The sequence below is a fragment of the Magnusiomyces paraingens genome, assembly GCF_902498895.1.
Source record: "Magnusiomyces paraingens strain CBS 517.90 genome assembly, contig: contig3, whole genome shotgun sequence".
Classification (NCBI taxonomy): Eukaryota; Fungi; Ascomycota; class Dipodascomycetes; order Dipodascales; family Dipodascaceae; genus Magnusiomyces; species Magnusiomyces paraingens.
Genome location: NW_022474069.1, coordinates 4,693,227 through 4,708,794, shown reverse-complemented (window position 1 = coordinate 4,708,794; position 15,568 = coordinate 4,693,227). Strand labels below are relative to the sequence as shown.

Sequence of the window (15,568 nt, the reverse complement as noted above, 5' to 3'; positions counted from 1 at the left end):
TTTATTTTTAATAAACATCATTTTCATATATATACATCTATATATTTTTTTTTTCTTTTGTTAAACTTTTGTTTGAGATCTTTAAGAGATTTTCTTTCATTTTATTTTTTCTTGCTTGAATCAAACCAACCATCATGCCTTTTGAGTTCTCGCATGATAGAGAACTAACTCTGCAGGACTTGCCCACCAAGCAACAAGCAGTCCAATCTGCTCTCGAATTTGTAAAGCAGATTAAAATAAGCTGGACAAAGGGGAAACAATACCATGATCAAGGACAAGTTGTCCATACTTACAACACGCGTCACGGGAACGACTTCTGGATGGCCCGCATTTCACATCACCCCAACCCCGTGGGGAAGGGGAAGAAACCCAAGGCTGACGACGAAATCACATTTGAAGTGTTTAAAGAGTTTGTTTTAGAAAATCACACAGCAAACGAACTCAAATATATTCCACTACTGAATGCATACCGGACTCATGAAAACGATAAAACTATTCCCGAAGACTCGCCTGAGGGCTGGAAGGGTAAGAATATGAAGATTAATGATAAAAATTAATTAATTATTTAATTATTTGTTTATTCAAAACTAACAATTATTATTAGCATATACTGTCCACTACAAATTCCCCAAGTTATTTTCGGATCGTGAGATGGCGGTATGGGTTTTGGCAGTTCAGCCTGACCCCCAGGTAAAACAATTTTTCGTTATTTCACTGCCATCTGCACACACAGTATCTACGCACCTGACACGAGCAGTATATTGTGCCATTGAGGTTGTCACATTTAAGGAGGAGGAAGGCCATGTTGAATGGCTCATGGCACAGACAAGTGATGCGCGTGGAAGTATCCCCAGATGGATCCAGGATAAGTCTGTAACGGCCAGTGTGGCAGCCGATGTTCCATCATTCATTGGATGGGCCAGCCAGCAGATTGAGGAAAGGAAACAAAAAAAAAGAGAAGAGAAAAATGAAGAAGAATCTGCTGTTGATGCCACTGCTGAAAAGGCAGGCAACGCTGCGCTTGAAAATAATGCTGTAGGCACAAGCCACACTGGAGCAGGCAGCGTTACCGGTGCTCTTTAGCAGGAATTGAATTGCAATGAATTTTTTTTTTTAGTATACGAGACCCATGAATAGTTATAATTTAGAAGAAGAAGAAGAAGAAGAAGAAGAAAAAAGTTTTTAATGAGAATACAACCTTGATTTTATTCATTATTTTTATTTATTTAATTTTGATTCCACTGTACATAAATACCATTTTAAGCCGCAACGCTTGGCATTTTGGCGTTTTAGCTACAACCAAATCAAATAGCTATTTGACTGCAGTGGTTGAGTAATGTTTGGAAATATCCAGCTGCTTTTGAATCGCAGCAATCCATTCGGCCTTACTCAACGCTCCGTCTGGTCCACTCTGGTCCTCGGGGCCCTGCACCGTGGGCCAAAAGTCTGCACCAACGCGACCCAGACTCTTGGAACAGTACGAGATCTGGAGCCACAAACTACTACGGGCGTTTTCGTCGTCAATAAAGGGCGCAATCTCGGCTACCGTAGTGTAAAACTCTTCCACCAGGGCCTTGATGAATGATGACACAAGTAAGCTGCCGCTAAATTGAGAGGCTGTTGTTGGTGTCAGAGGGTCGGCATGGTCTGGGAATACTGAACGGAAACCAACGACTGTCACAAAAACGTTTTCACGGAACACTTCGACGTAGCGCTTGAGGTATGCATCTGGGGATTGTTTCTTGATGGGGTCCAACGATGAAAGCAGCCCACGAATATACTGTAGACGTGAAAACAGAAATAGTTCCTGAAGTTGGCGTGTAATTGAGTCAGCAGCCGCAGGGGATATGGACTCACCAGCCCCCCGAGCAAACGGTGGCAACCGGCGAAGATATGATACCACCTTGATAAGAGTGGGTAATTTAACAGACTCGCGCAGGAGCTGCAGAAGTTGCACCGTCATGGTTTTGAGAGCGTCATCCACTTGAGCCTGGATATTCTGGACAATGTGTACCTGATTATAGCGTTTTGAAAGCCGGGCAGAGTGGGCTGCCAGATCAAGAGCTTCTGCGTAGTAGCCATTGTTGACACATGCTAGTACCAGGTTAGGCAACTCCAAAATGTCTTGGATTTTCTCGAGATTCTTTAGCACAATTACTGCATCTTCTGCATTTTTAGCTGGTGGTTCAATAGACCCTACATTATTGTCGTCAATTCCTGTTGATGATCTCCTCCTTGGTTTCTCTGTAGACCCGGCACTATTTGCAGTATATCCTCCCAGTTTTTCACCATCTACAGCTGTCGACAGCCCTAGGTAGTGGTGCATTTCTTGGTCAATGTATGCGAGTTGGGCATCATAAAACCCGGCTGCTGTTTTTTCAAACTGCGCAAACTGTGCAAGTAGTGAGTCCACAACACCTGCAGATTGTAACAGCTGAGGATACGCTGCATGAGTCAGACGTGCCAACTGACCATTCACTACTTGAGACTCTGCTGCAAGCTGGTCGTCCAGCGAGGTTGCCATAATGGCGTCCAGAGAGCTTGCGCGGAGCCGTGCGACCGACGCGCGCGCGGCCGGCGCGTGCGCTACGACGCTTGCCGCGGTTTGTTTCGGTAGCGTTGGTACAAGGAGATCCAGAAGCGGATCTCCTAGGGATTTGAAGGAAGAAGAAGAAGATGAAGAAGATGGGTCATTCTGGAGAGCCCGAAGAGTGTCTGGGGGGTCCATTTTGGTGTGGGGATGCGATGCTTGGAATGTTTTTTTTTTTTTTTTCAGAGGACGAGATATGTGCTGGCAGGATTTTATTTTTTTTTTTTTGATAGTATGAAGTTATGCTATATATGGGTTAGGGTTTTTATCGCATAACAGGCGGTGCTGCTTTTTCTTTTTTTTTTATGTTTGTATGTGTGTGATGCTGCAAAAAAAAAAAAAAAAAAAAAATTCGAATTTGCTGCTGCTGCTGCTTGGGCTGCTTGGGCTGCTTGCTCTGCTGCCATTTCTGTGCTGCCCAAAAAACCTTTTTAAAACCCAACATCACCACTACCACCACCACCACCATCAATTCACATTTTACAAATTCATCTAAAACCAAACCTTTTAAAATACCTTCTTCTTCCCCTCCTCTTTTATAACCAAAAATAACCACCATTCTGCTACTTTTTTAATCTCACAAAAAAAAAAAAAAAAAAAAGAAAACAATGGAGGGCCTTTTTATCAACATTGACTTGTGAGTTTCTATCTGATTTTATTTTTTTTATTTTTTTTTGGCACAGTCCTAATACTTTGTCTAGTGGCTACATTGAGGGTATTGTCCGGGGCTACCGCAACGACCTCCTCACAGGCTCCCAGTACATGAACCTGACCCAATCTGATACTCTTGAAGGTATATCTCGTCATTTATTTATACTACTCACTTAAATAATTAACCAACTAACTAACTAACTAACTAACCAACTCTCTCTTTTAGACCTTAAACTTCAACTCTCAGCTACTGGCTACGGTAACTTTTTGGCCAACGTGCCCTCTCCCCTAGCTACCTCGGTCATTCAGGAAAAGGCCTTTGGAAAGCTTGTGGATGACTTTCGCTACGTCCGTGCACAGGCTACTGAGCCTCTCGCCAAGTTTATGGACTTTATTACTCACGGATACATGATTGATAATGTGGCCTTGCTCATCACAGGTACAGTCCACGACCGCGACCGTGAAGAAATGCTTGCACGCGTCCACCCCTTGGGTTGGTTCGAGTCTCTGCCTGCCATTTCTGTGGCTACTGATATTGCGTCGCTTTACGACATGATTCTGATTGACTCGCCACTTGCACCATACTTTAAGGACAATTTGAGCGCTGAAGAGCTCGACGACTTGAATATTGAAGTCATTCGTAATAAGCTTTACAAGGCTTATCTCCAGGAATTTTACAAGTTTTCACAAACCCTTCCTTCCCCAACCAATGAAATTATGGCCCGCTTGCTTGAGTTTGAAGCCGACCGTCGCACAATCAACATTTCCATTAACTCCATTGGTACCCAGCTCACTCGCGAAGCCCGTTTCTCACTTTTCCCAGAGTTTGGCTCTCTCTATCCTTCTGCTGCTGATGTTTTGTCACGCGCTGAAGACGTGGAACAGATCAAGTTTGGCATTGACACCAGTGGTAGCCCCACGGTCGATTCATCACTCTTGGACGGCAGCAGCAATAAGTCTCTCGAAGACCATTTTTACCAAAAGGAAATGGAACTTTGCAAGGCCGCCTTTACCCAGCAGTTTACTTATTCTACCGTCTGGGCTTGGATCAAGACCCGTGAACAGGAAATCCGCAACATTACTTGGATTGCTGAGTGCATTGCTCAAAACCAAAAGGATCGCGTCAATAACTACATTGCCGTCTTTTAAAAAAAAATGCAAACAAGCAAACAAACAAACAAACAATAACTACCTCCATCCCTCCATTCTTCTACATTTTTCGTTCATGTCTTTGTTAAATTTTTCTCTCTTTTTTTTTTTTGTTTCCCATGTATCAATAATATCTAATCCAAATTACTTATTTCATATTTTGAAAATTTTGAAAATTTTGAAAGTTAAAAAAAAAAAACCAATTCTACCACTGTTTATTATCATTATTTTATTATTACTTGCGTAGAGAGAGCGAGAGAAAAGGGGAAAAAAAAAGAAACTCATTTATCTTTTATCAGTCCATCTTAATAAAAAGATAGGGACGGGCCGGTGGAGGCGCGGGGATTTGCGCCAACAAAAACGGCATAATTTGAGGAATCGTCGATGGACCTACATTGGGAGCGGCTGTTTGCTGTTGTCCGGCCTGTGTTTGTTGTGCGGGATTGTGCACATACAATTGATGCGCTCCATGCGCCCCAGCATGATGCGCAGCCATAGCTGCATTGTGTGCTCTTGCTGCTGCCTCTGCATGTGCCGTTGCCGCAAGTTGCGCTTGCACTTGGGCATGAACCTGGGCCTGCACTGCATCCGCAAGCATGGCTGGGTGAGCCGTGTGCGAAAAAGGTTCTGCGCGGACCAAGGAGCGCGGCGGCGGCTCAAGTCCTGCTGGAATGTTAAGCGGGGGAACGACATTGCGACACTGCGTAACGTCCAGATACCGCAACCGCTGCGATTCTGTAAGCAGCCGGTTGACGCCGGTCGTAGTTACTCGGATACACCCACGCACAGAAAGCGACTCAAGCTCCAGCAAATGCAAAGCCACGGCTGTGAGTGACGCGTCCGAGACTGCAGACCCGCAAAAGGCCAGGTCTAACGACTGCAGCGCCGGACACCCAAGAGCCAACACCTCCACAGAAACATCGGTGAGCGCGCAGCAAAAGGATAAAACTAAAGACCGTAGGTTTTTTGCAGCTGAAGTTATGGCCATGATGGCCTTGTCTGTGAGAAACGTGCAGTCAGCCAGACACAAGTGTGTGAGGGCCGTGAACTGGCGTAGGGCCCAGTACGAAAACCCGTGGTCTGTGATGGAAGTGCACCGCGTCAGATTAAGCGACTCGATGCGGTCCGATGCAAACATTGCCATATGGTACATAGACCGGTCCGTAATGTGCTTGCAGTAACTGAGAGAAATGCGTTTAAGACGCGCACACCCAACAACCGTGCCACCTTGTACCGACTGGCTTCCTGGTGGAATCAAAGGATCATTTGTGGGAGGGTACTGCGGAGGAACAACCCACCCAATAAGACGTGACAGGGTTCCATCGCCAACCTTGCGGCAGTTGGAGAGATCAATTTCTTCCAAATCTGAGCCAATGGACGGCACCGTTAAGTCCATAATGGCCATGCCGGTGACTTCCCAAACAGACCTCATTTTGAAAACTTGGATTTTGGCCAAGCCAATGCCATTGACCAGATATGAAAAGCCCTCATCTGTGAGGTGGAAACAGTTGGAAATGTCAACAATCTTCGGACGTGTTCCTGCAAAGTTGGTAATGGATACAATGCTGCGATCATTGATGGTTGTATTGAATGCAGAGAGATCTAAAACGCGCATCAAAAATGGCGATGTTTGCAGCATGTGCCGCCAATGCTGGCACACTCGTCGCAGCCGCATCAAGTCTCGTAGTCCTAAGTGCTGGAAAATTTGAATCTGAATCTTATCTGGGAATGGACCAATATTAACGAGCGACGACCGCCGCCGACCACCGTAACGAGCCCGCTTCACTCGTGGATGCAGTAACAGCCCGCCAAGAGTGTGCAGTGAGGTGGAAGATGAGGTGCTCATTGGCTGTGAGTACCGTCGCCGCCGGTCCAGCGGCGACTCGTAGTTGCTGTCAGGAGCAGTTGCTGGGGCTACAATGATTGTTCCTGGGGGTTGACCGTTATTGTCTTCAGTTTCCAAGTCCAAGGGTCCTCCTCCAGAAAAGTTACTTCCACCTGGCACCATTCCCCCGGCAGAAGGAGACCCTATAGGTGCCGGAATGGCAAGAGACACAGATTTCCGACTTTGACGTGGTGGAGGGGGTTGTTGCTGATATTGTTGTTGTTGTTGTTGTTGTTGTTGTTGTTGTTGTTGTTGTTGTTGTTGTTGTTGTTGTTGTTGTTGTTGTTGTTGTTGTTGTTGTTGTTGTTGTTGTTGTTGTTGTTGTTGTTGTTGTTGTTGTTGTTGTTGTTGTTGTTGTTGTTGTTGTTGTTGTTGTTGTTGTTGTTGTTGTTGTTGTTGTTGTTGTTGTTGTTGTTGTTGTTGCTGCTGCTGGTGTTGCTGCTGCTGGTGTTGTTGCTGGTGTTGTTGTTGTTGTTGTTGTTGTTGTTGTTGCTGGTGTTGGTGTTGTTGTTGCTGCAGCTGTTGCTGCTGGAATTGCTGTTGAATATGCAACTGTTGTAGCTGATGTTGCTGTTCAAGCTGCTGCTGGAGTTCAAGCTGCTGTTTCTGCGTTTGCTCTTCCTCTAGCTGCTGCTGGGTTTGCAGCGCCGGGGCCTGATGTGGATGTTGTAAAGACTGCAATGCAAAGGATGGGTCTCCAAGGTCCGTAGAAGCTAGTGGAGGTGGAGTAATGGAAGGGGGTCGGGCAGGACTATTGCTAGATTGTAGTCCCTGAGACGACGATTCACCCAAAAAGCTTTCTTTAAAAATAGAAGACGCTTCGTGGGTAATTCCCTGGGCACTACTACTATTATTATTATTACTTCCATTATTGTTATTACCCGGACCACTATTCGCCTCATATGAATCCGGACTGTGTGGGTCCATGGGATCGAGCGGGTCTTCTGGGATTGGTGGCCGCAGGGCTGTGTCAAAGGAACCGGCAGTGTTCCAAGATTTGGAAAAAAGCCCGAGCCCGGACTCGCCCTGGCCTATATCGTCCGAGCGTTCTGGGCGGGCGGCAAACGGATCTTGGTCAAGAGGTTTTACCTTCAAGTCAATTGAAGAGGCAATACCGTGGTCAGAAGAAGAGCTGGTGGAAATGCTAGAGTGGCGGTTACGGTGTTTATGCAAATGCAAATTGTCAAGCGAGTCTGGAGTAACTGCACCGTTGCCAGTACTACTAGGTCGTGCATCATTCCCCTCGCCAAGTATACCAGATCCGGCAGCGGCTTGTCTGGGATCCCAAATGTTTTGTGACTGGTTTGTGTCCATGCGCTGTTTGGCTGTGCGCTCGATTTTAAGCGGGATATCAGGGTAGTCTACACAAAGAGCATCCAAGGCGCGCTCTGTGAGCACGAGACAAGTGACTTCGGAAACGGAGCGGACGGTTGCAGTTCTGAGGGGGGCGAGGGATAGAAAGGCCATTTCGCCAAAGTAAGCACCGCGCGAGAGCCGAGCAATGGTTGAATTTGAATCTTCGTCAATGACCTCTACTTGGCCGTCAAGGATAAAGTAAATGTCTTTGCCAGGTCTGCCTTGCTGGATGATTGTTTCAAAGGGTGCATAAGTTAAGGGCTCGATGGAGAGGGCTAGTTTGTGAAGAATTGGGGCTGGGAGTTCGGCAAAGAGGGCGAGTTCCTCGAGTAGTTCACGCACGCGAGTAGTTTCCAAGTAGATTTGGTCGCCAACGCTTCCACGGCGAGCAACAGCAGGAGTGTTTAAAGGTTGTGAAGGAGGAGGAGAAGAGGAGGAGACTGAGGATGAGGTAGGAACAAAAGACGAGTTAGTGACATTGGTAGTTGAAGAAGCCGGTGCTGTTGCTGTTGATGATGTTGATGTTGATGCTTCAGTAACCAAATCAGTTTGGATAGGTCTTTGAGGTTGCGGTTGATGCAAGATTGGGGGTTGTTGAGTTTGTATTTGCTGAGACTCTTCAGAAGGGGCTTGGGGATCCAAATTAGGGTCGATTCCAGGTCCAGGTCCAGGTCCAGGTCCAGGTCCAGGTCCAGGCTTTTGGTTCTTTTCAAGAACGGCCAGCCGCTCTTGGGCTTCGTCACGAATAAGGCGCTCGATTTCGGGGTATGCCGGAAGAACTTCATTGAGAGCATCTGCAGTAAGCACCACCAGTGTACATCTAGTTCGTGCCTGGACAGATGCAGTTCTTGGGCGGTCAAAAAGAATTCCAATTTCACCAAAAAAGGATCCTGGGCCAAGCTCAGCATGGACTGACTCGCCATCGCGAGAAACAATGCAAACTGATCCGCGAAGAATCCAATACATTGCGCGGGCCTCTTCTCCCTCAGTTATGATGAATTCATGGGCGCTTACATTAAAGGGTCGCAGTTTACTGGCAAGGGTATTGAGAAAGGGTTCAGGTGCAGATTTGAAGAGAGAGAACTCGCGGAGTCGGTCAATGATGTTTTTAGGTGGTGGGACTTGAGTGACAGTTTGTCTTCGTTGTAGTAGAGGAGGGATATCAGTTGTTGTTGAAGAGGTAGTAGCAGTAATAATAGCAGAAACAGAAGTAGAAGCTGCACCAGTAGTAGTAGTAGTAGTGGTAGTAGCAGTAGCAATTGAATTAGGGGTATTAAGATCATTACTGGGATTTGATTGAGTGGGAAGTTGTGAGTTTTCGAGAGGGCCATGTGTATTTACAAGTGGTGGCGATAAAGGGGTGTTGATTGTTTGTAATTGTGGTTGTAGTGGAGGAGAGGTTGTTGTTGATGATGATGATGATGTTGTTGTTATTTGAGCCGTTGATAATAATGGTAGTGGTGGTTGTGGTGGAGGGTTTGTTGTGGGGTCAAAATGGGTTCCACCACCACCACCACAGCTGTCATTATCATTTCGTAGTGGGACTGCAGTAATTTTATTAGTAGTATTAGTAGTAGTAGCAGCACCGGAAAGAGAAGAGGGAGGTGTTGGTGTATTTGTCGCCACTGGCCCGACATTTTGTTGTTGCAAAGGTAAAGAAGAAGAAGAAAAAAGTGTTGGAGGAGCTCCAAAGGTAAAGGAGGACTTAAAAAGTTGATTTGAGTCATCAGTTTTAGTTTCAATGTGATGGGGAGTCTCTTTTTTTTCTTTTTCCTTTTCGATTTCTTCTTCTTTTCCTTTTTCTATCTCTTCTTCTTTTCTTTCTTTTATTTCATGAGAGTGGTGAGGATTAAAGGTACTTGGAGTATTATTATTATTATCATCATTAGAAGAATTGTTAGATTCATTGGGGTCTGTTAGATTGGGACCCCTTGGTGGGCCTGAGAGTGGCATGTGCAAATGATGAAGATGAAGAAGAAGAAGATGATGATGATGAAATTAAAGAAGATGAAGAAGAGCCAAAGGATGTGAATGAGGATGGATATGAATGAATGGTTCTATAGGAGTAAAGGAAGAAGGAGGTGAGAAGCCAAGGGCATAGTGTTTTTTTAAAAAAAAAAAAGGATATTGAAACTGGAAGATAAAGACAAAGAGAAAGAATGAATAAAAAAGGATAAAAAAAATGAAGATGATTGCTTATTGTTGATTGCTTATATTTATAAAGGATTTTTGGGATTTCTAGGTAGTTATTGTTGTTATTGTTGTTATTGTTGATGTTGTGAATTGACACACAAAGGGTGAGTTGGAAGGAAAATAATTTTTTTTAATTTTTTTAATTTTTTTAATTTATTTAAAATAATAATAATAATAATAAACACATACAAAGACGACGCGTTGAGGTGTTTGAAATAAAACAAATATATATATATATATATATAAATAAAAAAAAAAAGTAAAAAGGAACCAAAAAGGGAGATCTTGAACTGAGGGAATTATTTATATCTTTATATCTTTATATAAATAATCAATTAATCTAAAAGAAGAACAAGAAGAGATTTTTTTCTTTATGAAAAAATTGAAAAATTGAAAAATGAAAATTAAAATATATATATATATATATTTGTAGACTTATTTTTTTTTAAAAAAAAAGATTCCTTTAATTTACTTAATTTAATTTAATTTACTTTAATTTAATTTACTATTTTTAAATATTATTATCTAAAATCCAATTAGTATTGATAATCTCAAGAATTAAAAATAAAAAGTGGCGATATCAATAAATCAATCAATGAATTAATCAATAAAATAATTTTTTTTTTAAAAAAAATAAAACCCGCCGTTTATTTTATTTTTTTAAAGTATATGGTGGTAGTGACACAAAAATAATTATTTTATTATTATTATTAATTATTAATTATTAATTATTAATTAATTAATGGAAGGCGCAAAAACATTTTAAAATAAAAAAAAAAGGGGGGAGGAGGAGGAGAAGGCAAACACACATATAGACAAACAGATTTTCTTTATATGCCCTAAAACTAAAAGAACTTCTGCTACTACAGCCAAGGCTGAACATTCTGGCCTCAATTTGAGGATTCATTATTCAATTTCATGATTTCATAATTTCAATAAAAAATAATAATATTTTATATATTTACTTGTTTTTTTAATTCAATCTCAAAAAAAAAAAAAAATATATATATATATATATTAAAATTATTATTAAATAATAACATAATTGTCTTTTTTCTATCTATCTTGTATTGTTTTTATAAAAAAAAAAACAAAAAAAACAATCGGTTCTTCTAATATCCTCAAAGAAGCTTTCCCATTTTCAGCAGTACAACTCTATTATCTTTCTCAGTTTAAATCTTATTATTATTATTATTTTTTTTTTTTTGAAGAGGAAGGGGGAATCCCAAAAGCTTGGAATGATTTCTTTCTCAAAAATTTTTTTTAACTTTTCTAGAACAAAAATGTCAAAAAAAAAAAAATTAAATAAATAAATAAATAAATAAATAAATAATGATAATTATTTCTTCTCATTCTTCTTTTCCTCAATCTTTTTTTTAACTTTGTTTTAACTTTTTTTTTAACTTTTTTTTTGCAAATAAACCTTTTTTTTCTTCTTCTTCTTCCTCTTCCTATTCTTTGCATTCTTCTTAATACTATTTAAACACTTGTAGAAGAATTAAAACGCATGGAATTCTGTAAAAAAACTTTTTTTTTTTCATTATCCAAAACTTTTTCTCTTCTTATGGAAAGAAGCTTTGTTTTTTTTTTGAATACTTCCTATAAGACAATATATCCATCTAAAAGATTATTACTCCCTTTTTTTTCTTCATTTTTTCATTATTTTATTACTATATAACAATATATTTCCTAAACTACTCTCCTTTTTTTTTTTTTCTTTCTTTCTTTTTTTTACTGTTTCCATTTCTCAGTCTAACCAAAACACAATAATCAATCATGCTTTCTCAATATTAGTGCACTTTTAGTGCTTTTTTTAGTGCTTTTTAAAGCCAAAAGAAAGATGCCGAGATTTACGTTTCGCAGCACTCAAGGGAACCCCTTCTTCATTGTTCCCTCCAAGATTATTGTACCGATCTGCTTGACTGCTGCCACCACCATTCTCCTTCGACCCAGCTCCACTCACAGATCGCCGAGTAGACTTAAACCGAGAAAGCCCGTAGCTATGCGAAGACGACGAAGGTAATCCACCATAAGGTGCTGGTGTTGCCCCTGCTCCCGTAGATGAATTAGCAGATGACGATGATGATGATGATAATAATGCTGGTGTTTGTTGTTGTTGTGGATATCCATTCCCATGGAACAGTGTAGGCTTTAAAGAAGGTTTGGGTAAGGGTTTGGCCGCATAGTCAGGTACAGGTGGTGGAGATGATATCGACATGCAACACTGCTGATTTTGATTTTGCTGCTGCCCTGCCGGCAGGGTCTTTTCCAAAACTTGATCAGACCAAGGTTCCTCAATAGTATCCGCAAACGGTGACAAGCTCTTATTGGGTGACGATGCAGGGGCTTGTTGTTGACTGGGATTGGCCCCAACAACAGGAACCACAGCAGGTACAGCTGCTGCTCGTTTAGAAAAAAATGCACTCATCGGTCGACGTTTGGGCGACACAGAGCGCGAAGGGGGAGGCGGAGGAGCTGCCGTGGTTGCTGCAACCGGAGCAGCTGATGCAACTGGTGCAACCGGAGCAACCGGAGCAACTGGTGCAGCTGGTGCAACTGAAATTACTGGTGCAGCTGGTGCAACTGAAATTACTGGAATTACTGGTGCAACTGGTTCAGAGGGAAATGATGTTTGAACTGTAGTAGGTGTAGGCGTCATAGTCTTGGTATTAGCCATGGTGGTAGAAACAAAAGGTACCGAAGAAGAAGATGATGAAGAATTAGTCGCCGTTGCTGCAGCCGTTGACGCAGTCGTTGCCACATAGTTAAAAGTAACAGGCTCATTATTTTCTTCATCCTGTGCAGACTTCTCTAAAGCTTCCACCTGACTATTTAGCGTCGTCATAGTCGAAACAGCAATAGGCTTTGGTGATACCACCGACGACCCATTCCCAGATCCATAAGAATGACTTGTTGGCTGGTTACTGTTCATAGACACATTAGGAACAGAAGTTTGCTGTTGCTGCTGTTGCTGTTGTTGTTGTTGTTGTTGCTGCTGAGGCGGGGCTCGGGTCGGCCGCACAATATTGACATTGGAATAAAGATTATCACGCTCATACGTTTCCTGCGACACCTCCTGGTAAAAAAGCACGTATGCCGTAGCCAAACTCTTATTATCACCAAAAAAGTTAAACACGTAGTTGGGGTCCACTGCATCCACCATTTCATCATCAAACAACAGCCAACCTGCATTTTCCGTCTTGACAACTGAAACGTAGTGGCCGTGGTAGGGCCCACCACCAATGTGCACAACAACCGCGTAAAGCTCGTACAGCTTCTCAGAGTCTTGCGCATCATCTGTTGTGTTGAAGAGGCGTAGATATTGGGGGTAGACAACCCTGTGAAACAGCTTAACATTGCGTTGCAGGTCCTCAGTATACTTGAATCGCTTCAAATGCAGCGCCAGAATTTTCGGCAGCTTTTTAATCTTCATTCGCTTTTGCGCCTCGTGGAACCCGCCGCAATGGTCGCAATTAAACTTGTTGCGTTCGCACAGCATCTCAGACGCTGAAAACTGCCGCAAACATGACGTGACTGACGTATTACGCTCAATATCAATCGACAAATCCAAAAACTGCTCGTCGCGACGTGAAACCGTTTCACATGTAAGGCATTTGGTCTCGGACGTAAGAAGTCCTTCAAATAAGTCGTGTACCCATCGGGAGCTTGAGGATGGAGATCCTGGAAGTGGCGAAGATCCAGGCACGGGCTTAACTGGTGGAGCCAGTCTATTTTGGCGATCAATGCAATCAATGACTTCATTGAGCAAAAAATTCAAAAATTCGTGGGCATCCTGGTGCATCGAGGTTCGGAAAAGTTCATTTTCACGCTTAAGCACCTGGATAAGCTTTGCCGGTGACACAATGCCAATTTGAGAGTTAACCTCAGCCATGCACTCAAAAATGTCCTTCAAGCCTGTAAAGAGGGATTCCTTCATATGATACCACTCAGCATAAGACAAGTCAACGTTGACAATAGGGCCCTTGATGAGAGCAGCACGCTTGCGGACCTCAGGCGTGGTGGAGCGGTCAATTGTGTGGCCAACGACCGGAATATTTTGGCCTGATTGGCGAATGCCAAGATAAATGGTTCGGAGTGCCGGGTATAGTAGCCGAGAGTTTTGATAAGAGGTCGGGCCATTGGTATCAAAGGCTACACTGTTGGGAAGTGGAATGGCTTTAGTATCGTGGAGTAGATGCGAGTGATCCACGTCTTTTTCTTCCTCGGCGATTTGGTGTTCTGGGTCTTGTTGATGCTGGAAATCATTATGATTACCATTTTGTGTGGGCAGTTGATGTGATGCAATGTTTGAAGATGACGTTGAAGAAGGCAAGTTGGAACTTGTGCCTGGGGTATTATTATTACTATTATTGTTGTTATTATTATAGTTGTTGTTATTATTACTATTACTATTATTGTTGTTATAGTTATTATTGCCATTTAATGAGCCATTTATGGGCTCTGGAACAGTTTTTAAAGTATTTGAAGAAGATGATGATGACTGCTTGTCTTTATCTTTGTCTTTATCTTTATCCTTATTGTATCCAAAGATGGAAAGTCTTCGTCCGAGTGAGGCCTGAGACTTGCCATTGGAATCATGTGAGCTTGATGATGGTGTATTTGTATTAGGAGATGCTGCTGGAGGGATCGATGGACTTAAGGATGACGTGGATCCTGACGGAAGATGGTTATGATGGAAAGAAGGGTTGGGATTAGACATAACTGCCCCAGATGAGAGATTATTATGTGGTCCACCATTCGGGTTGGACATGTTTGCAGCAGTACTTGCAATTGTAGCTGTTGTTGGATTTGATGTTACAACTGCTGCTGCTACTGGATCAACTGTAAATGGGTGTGGCTTGAGACCCGGGACGGTAGTTCGGCGTTTATGGGTAGAGCCTGCGGGGTCCGGAGAAAACGAAATGACGTGCTCTCGAAAGGGCTTTGAGTAGTAAAGGCATTGAAGCACTGAGTTGCAGTAGCAGGTGTTACCAAAGTTCTCAAAGCCAAATATTTTGTTTGCCGAGTCTGCGAGAATGTCATTGACGACAGTATTGTTTGTGTTGGTGTTGGTGTTTATAGGAGCTGGTGAAGGTGAAGGTGCTAAAGAGGCCGAAGCCACGGCCGAGGCTGAGGGGGGTCTTTGAAGTGAAGGAGGTGGCGGTGGGGAAGAGATGGCTGTCTGGGCCTGTGGGACGACGATGGAGGGGACCATCGTATATGTGAAGTTTAGAGAGAAAGAGAGAGATTTTCAAGGAAAAATAGGGATGAAAAAAAAAAATAATAATAATAATAATGTCCTTTGATAATTATGGGTGGAAAGTTTGGTAAGAGAAGAGGAGTTTTATTTTATTTATTTTATTTTTATTTTGGGGGGAAAGAAAGAAATATTATTATAGTATATATAAAATAAATGAGATATTGAAGGATATATTGAAAATATTTCAATATTTATATAATGATAATAATAATAATAATATTCATAAACCTATTATTATTATTATTATTGTTGGGAAAAAAAAAAAAAAAAAAAAAAAAGAAAAGGCGCGAGATATTGGCGGAGAGACTATTTTTTTATTTTTTTATTTTGGAAAAAAAAGAAGGATCTGTTATGTAAGCACCTGTAGTAGCATTATTACAGGCCTTTTTTGGGGGGAGGAGGAAGAAGGAGACGAGGAAAGAAAAGAAATTGAGGAGATTTCAACAAGTTTGTTCTTAAGAGTGGGGGGAAAAAAAATATATAT

General features: G+C 42.2%; 5 protein-coding genes across 5 annotated transcripts; 2 read left to right on the top strand and 3 right to left on the bottom strand.

Moving 5' to 3' along the window:
- Window positions 1-134: 134 nt before the first annotated feature.
- On the top strand, window positions 135-1,083 carry SAPINGB_P004743 (uncharacterized protein; the record flags this gene model as incomplete). The annotated part of the gene is made up of 2 exons (XM_031999458.1): window positions 135-525; window positions 605-1,083. 2 exons carry the CDS (start codon window positions 135-137, stop codon window positions 1,081-1,083), a joined length of 870 nt encoding a protein of 289 aa, XP_031855349.1.
- Window positions 1,084-1,312: 229 nt separating this feature from the next.
- SAPINGB_P004742 (uncharacterized protein) lies at window positions 1,313-2,728 on the bottom strand (the record flags this gene model as incomplete). The annotated part of the gene is made up of 1 exon (XM_031999457.1): window positions 1,313-2,728. One exon carries the CDS (start codon window positions 2,726-2,728, stop codon window positions 1,313-1,315), a length of 1,416 nt encoding a protein of 471 aa, XP_031855348.1.
- A 470-nt stretch (window positions 2,729-3,198) lies between these two features.
- Window positions 3,199-4,390, top strand: SAPINGB_P004741 (uncharacterized protein; the record flags this gene model as incomplete). The annotated part of the gene is made up of 3 exons (XM_031999456.1): window positions 3,199-3,227; window positions 3,274-3,383; window positions 3,468-4,390. The coding sequence occupies 3 exons, from the start codon at window positions 3,199-3,201 to the stop codon at window positions 4,388-4,390; spliced, it is 1,062 nt and encodes a 353-aa protein (XP_031855347.1).
- Window positions 4,391-4,685: 295 nt separating this feature from the next.
- On the bottom strand, window positions 4,686-9,584 carry SAPINGB_P004740 (uncharacterized protein; the record flags this gene model as incomplete). Its single annotated transcript, XM_031999455.1, has 1 exon — window positions 4,686-9,584. One exon carries the CDS (start codon window positions 9,582-9,584, stop codon window positions 4,686-4,688), a length of 4,899 nt encoding a protein of 1,632 aa, XP_031855346.1.
- A 2,053-nt stretch (window positions 9,585-11,637) lies between these two features.
- Window positions 11,638-15,039, bottom strand: SAPINGB_P004739 (uncharacterized protein; the record flags this gene model as incomplete). Its single annotated transcript, XM_031999454.1, has 1 exon — window positions 11,638-15,039. One exon carries the CDS (start codon window positions 15,037-15,039, stop codon window positions 11,638-11,640), a length of 3,402 nt encoding a protein of 1,133 aa, XP_031855345.1.
- Between the last annotated feature and the right edge of the window lie 529 nt (window positions 15,040-15,568).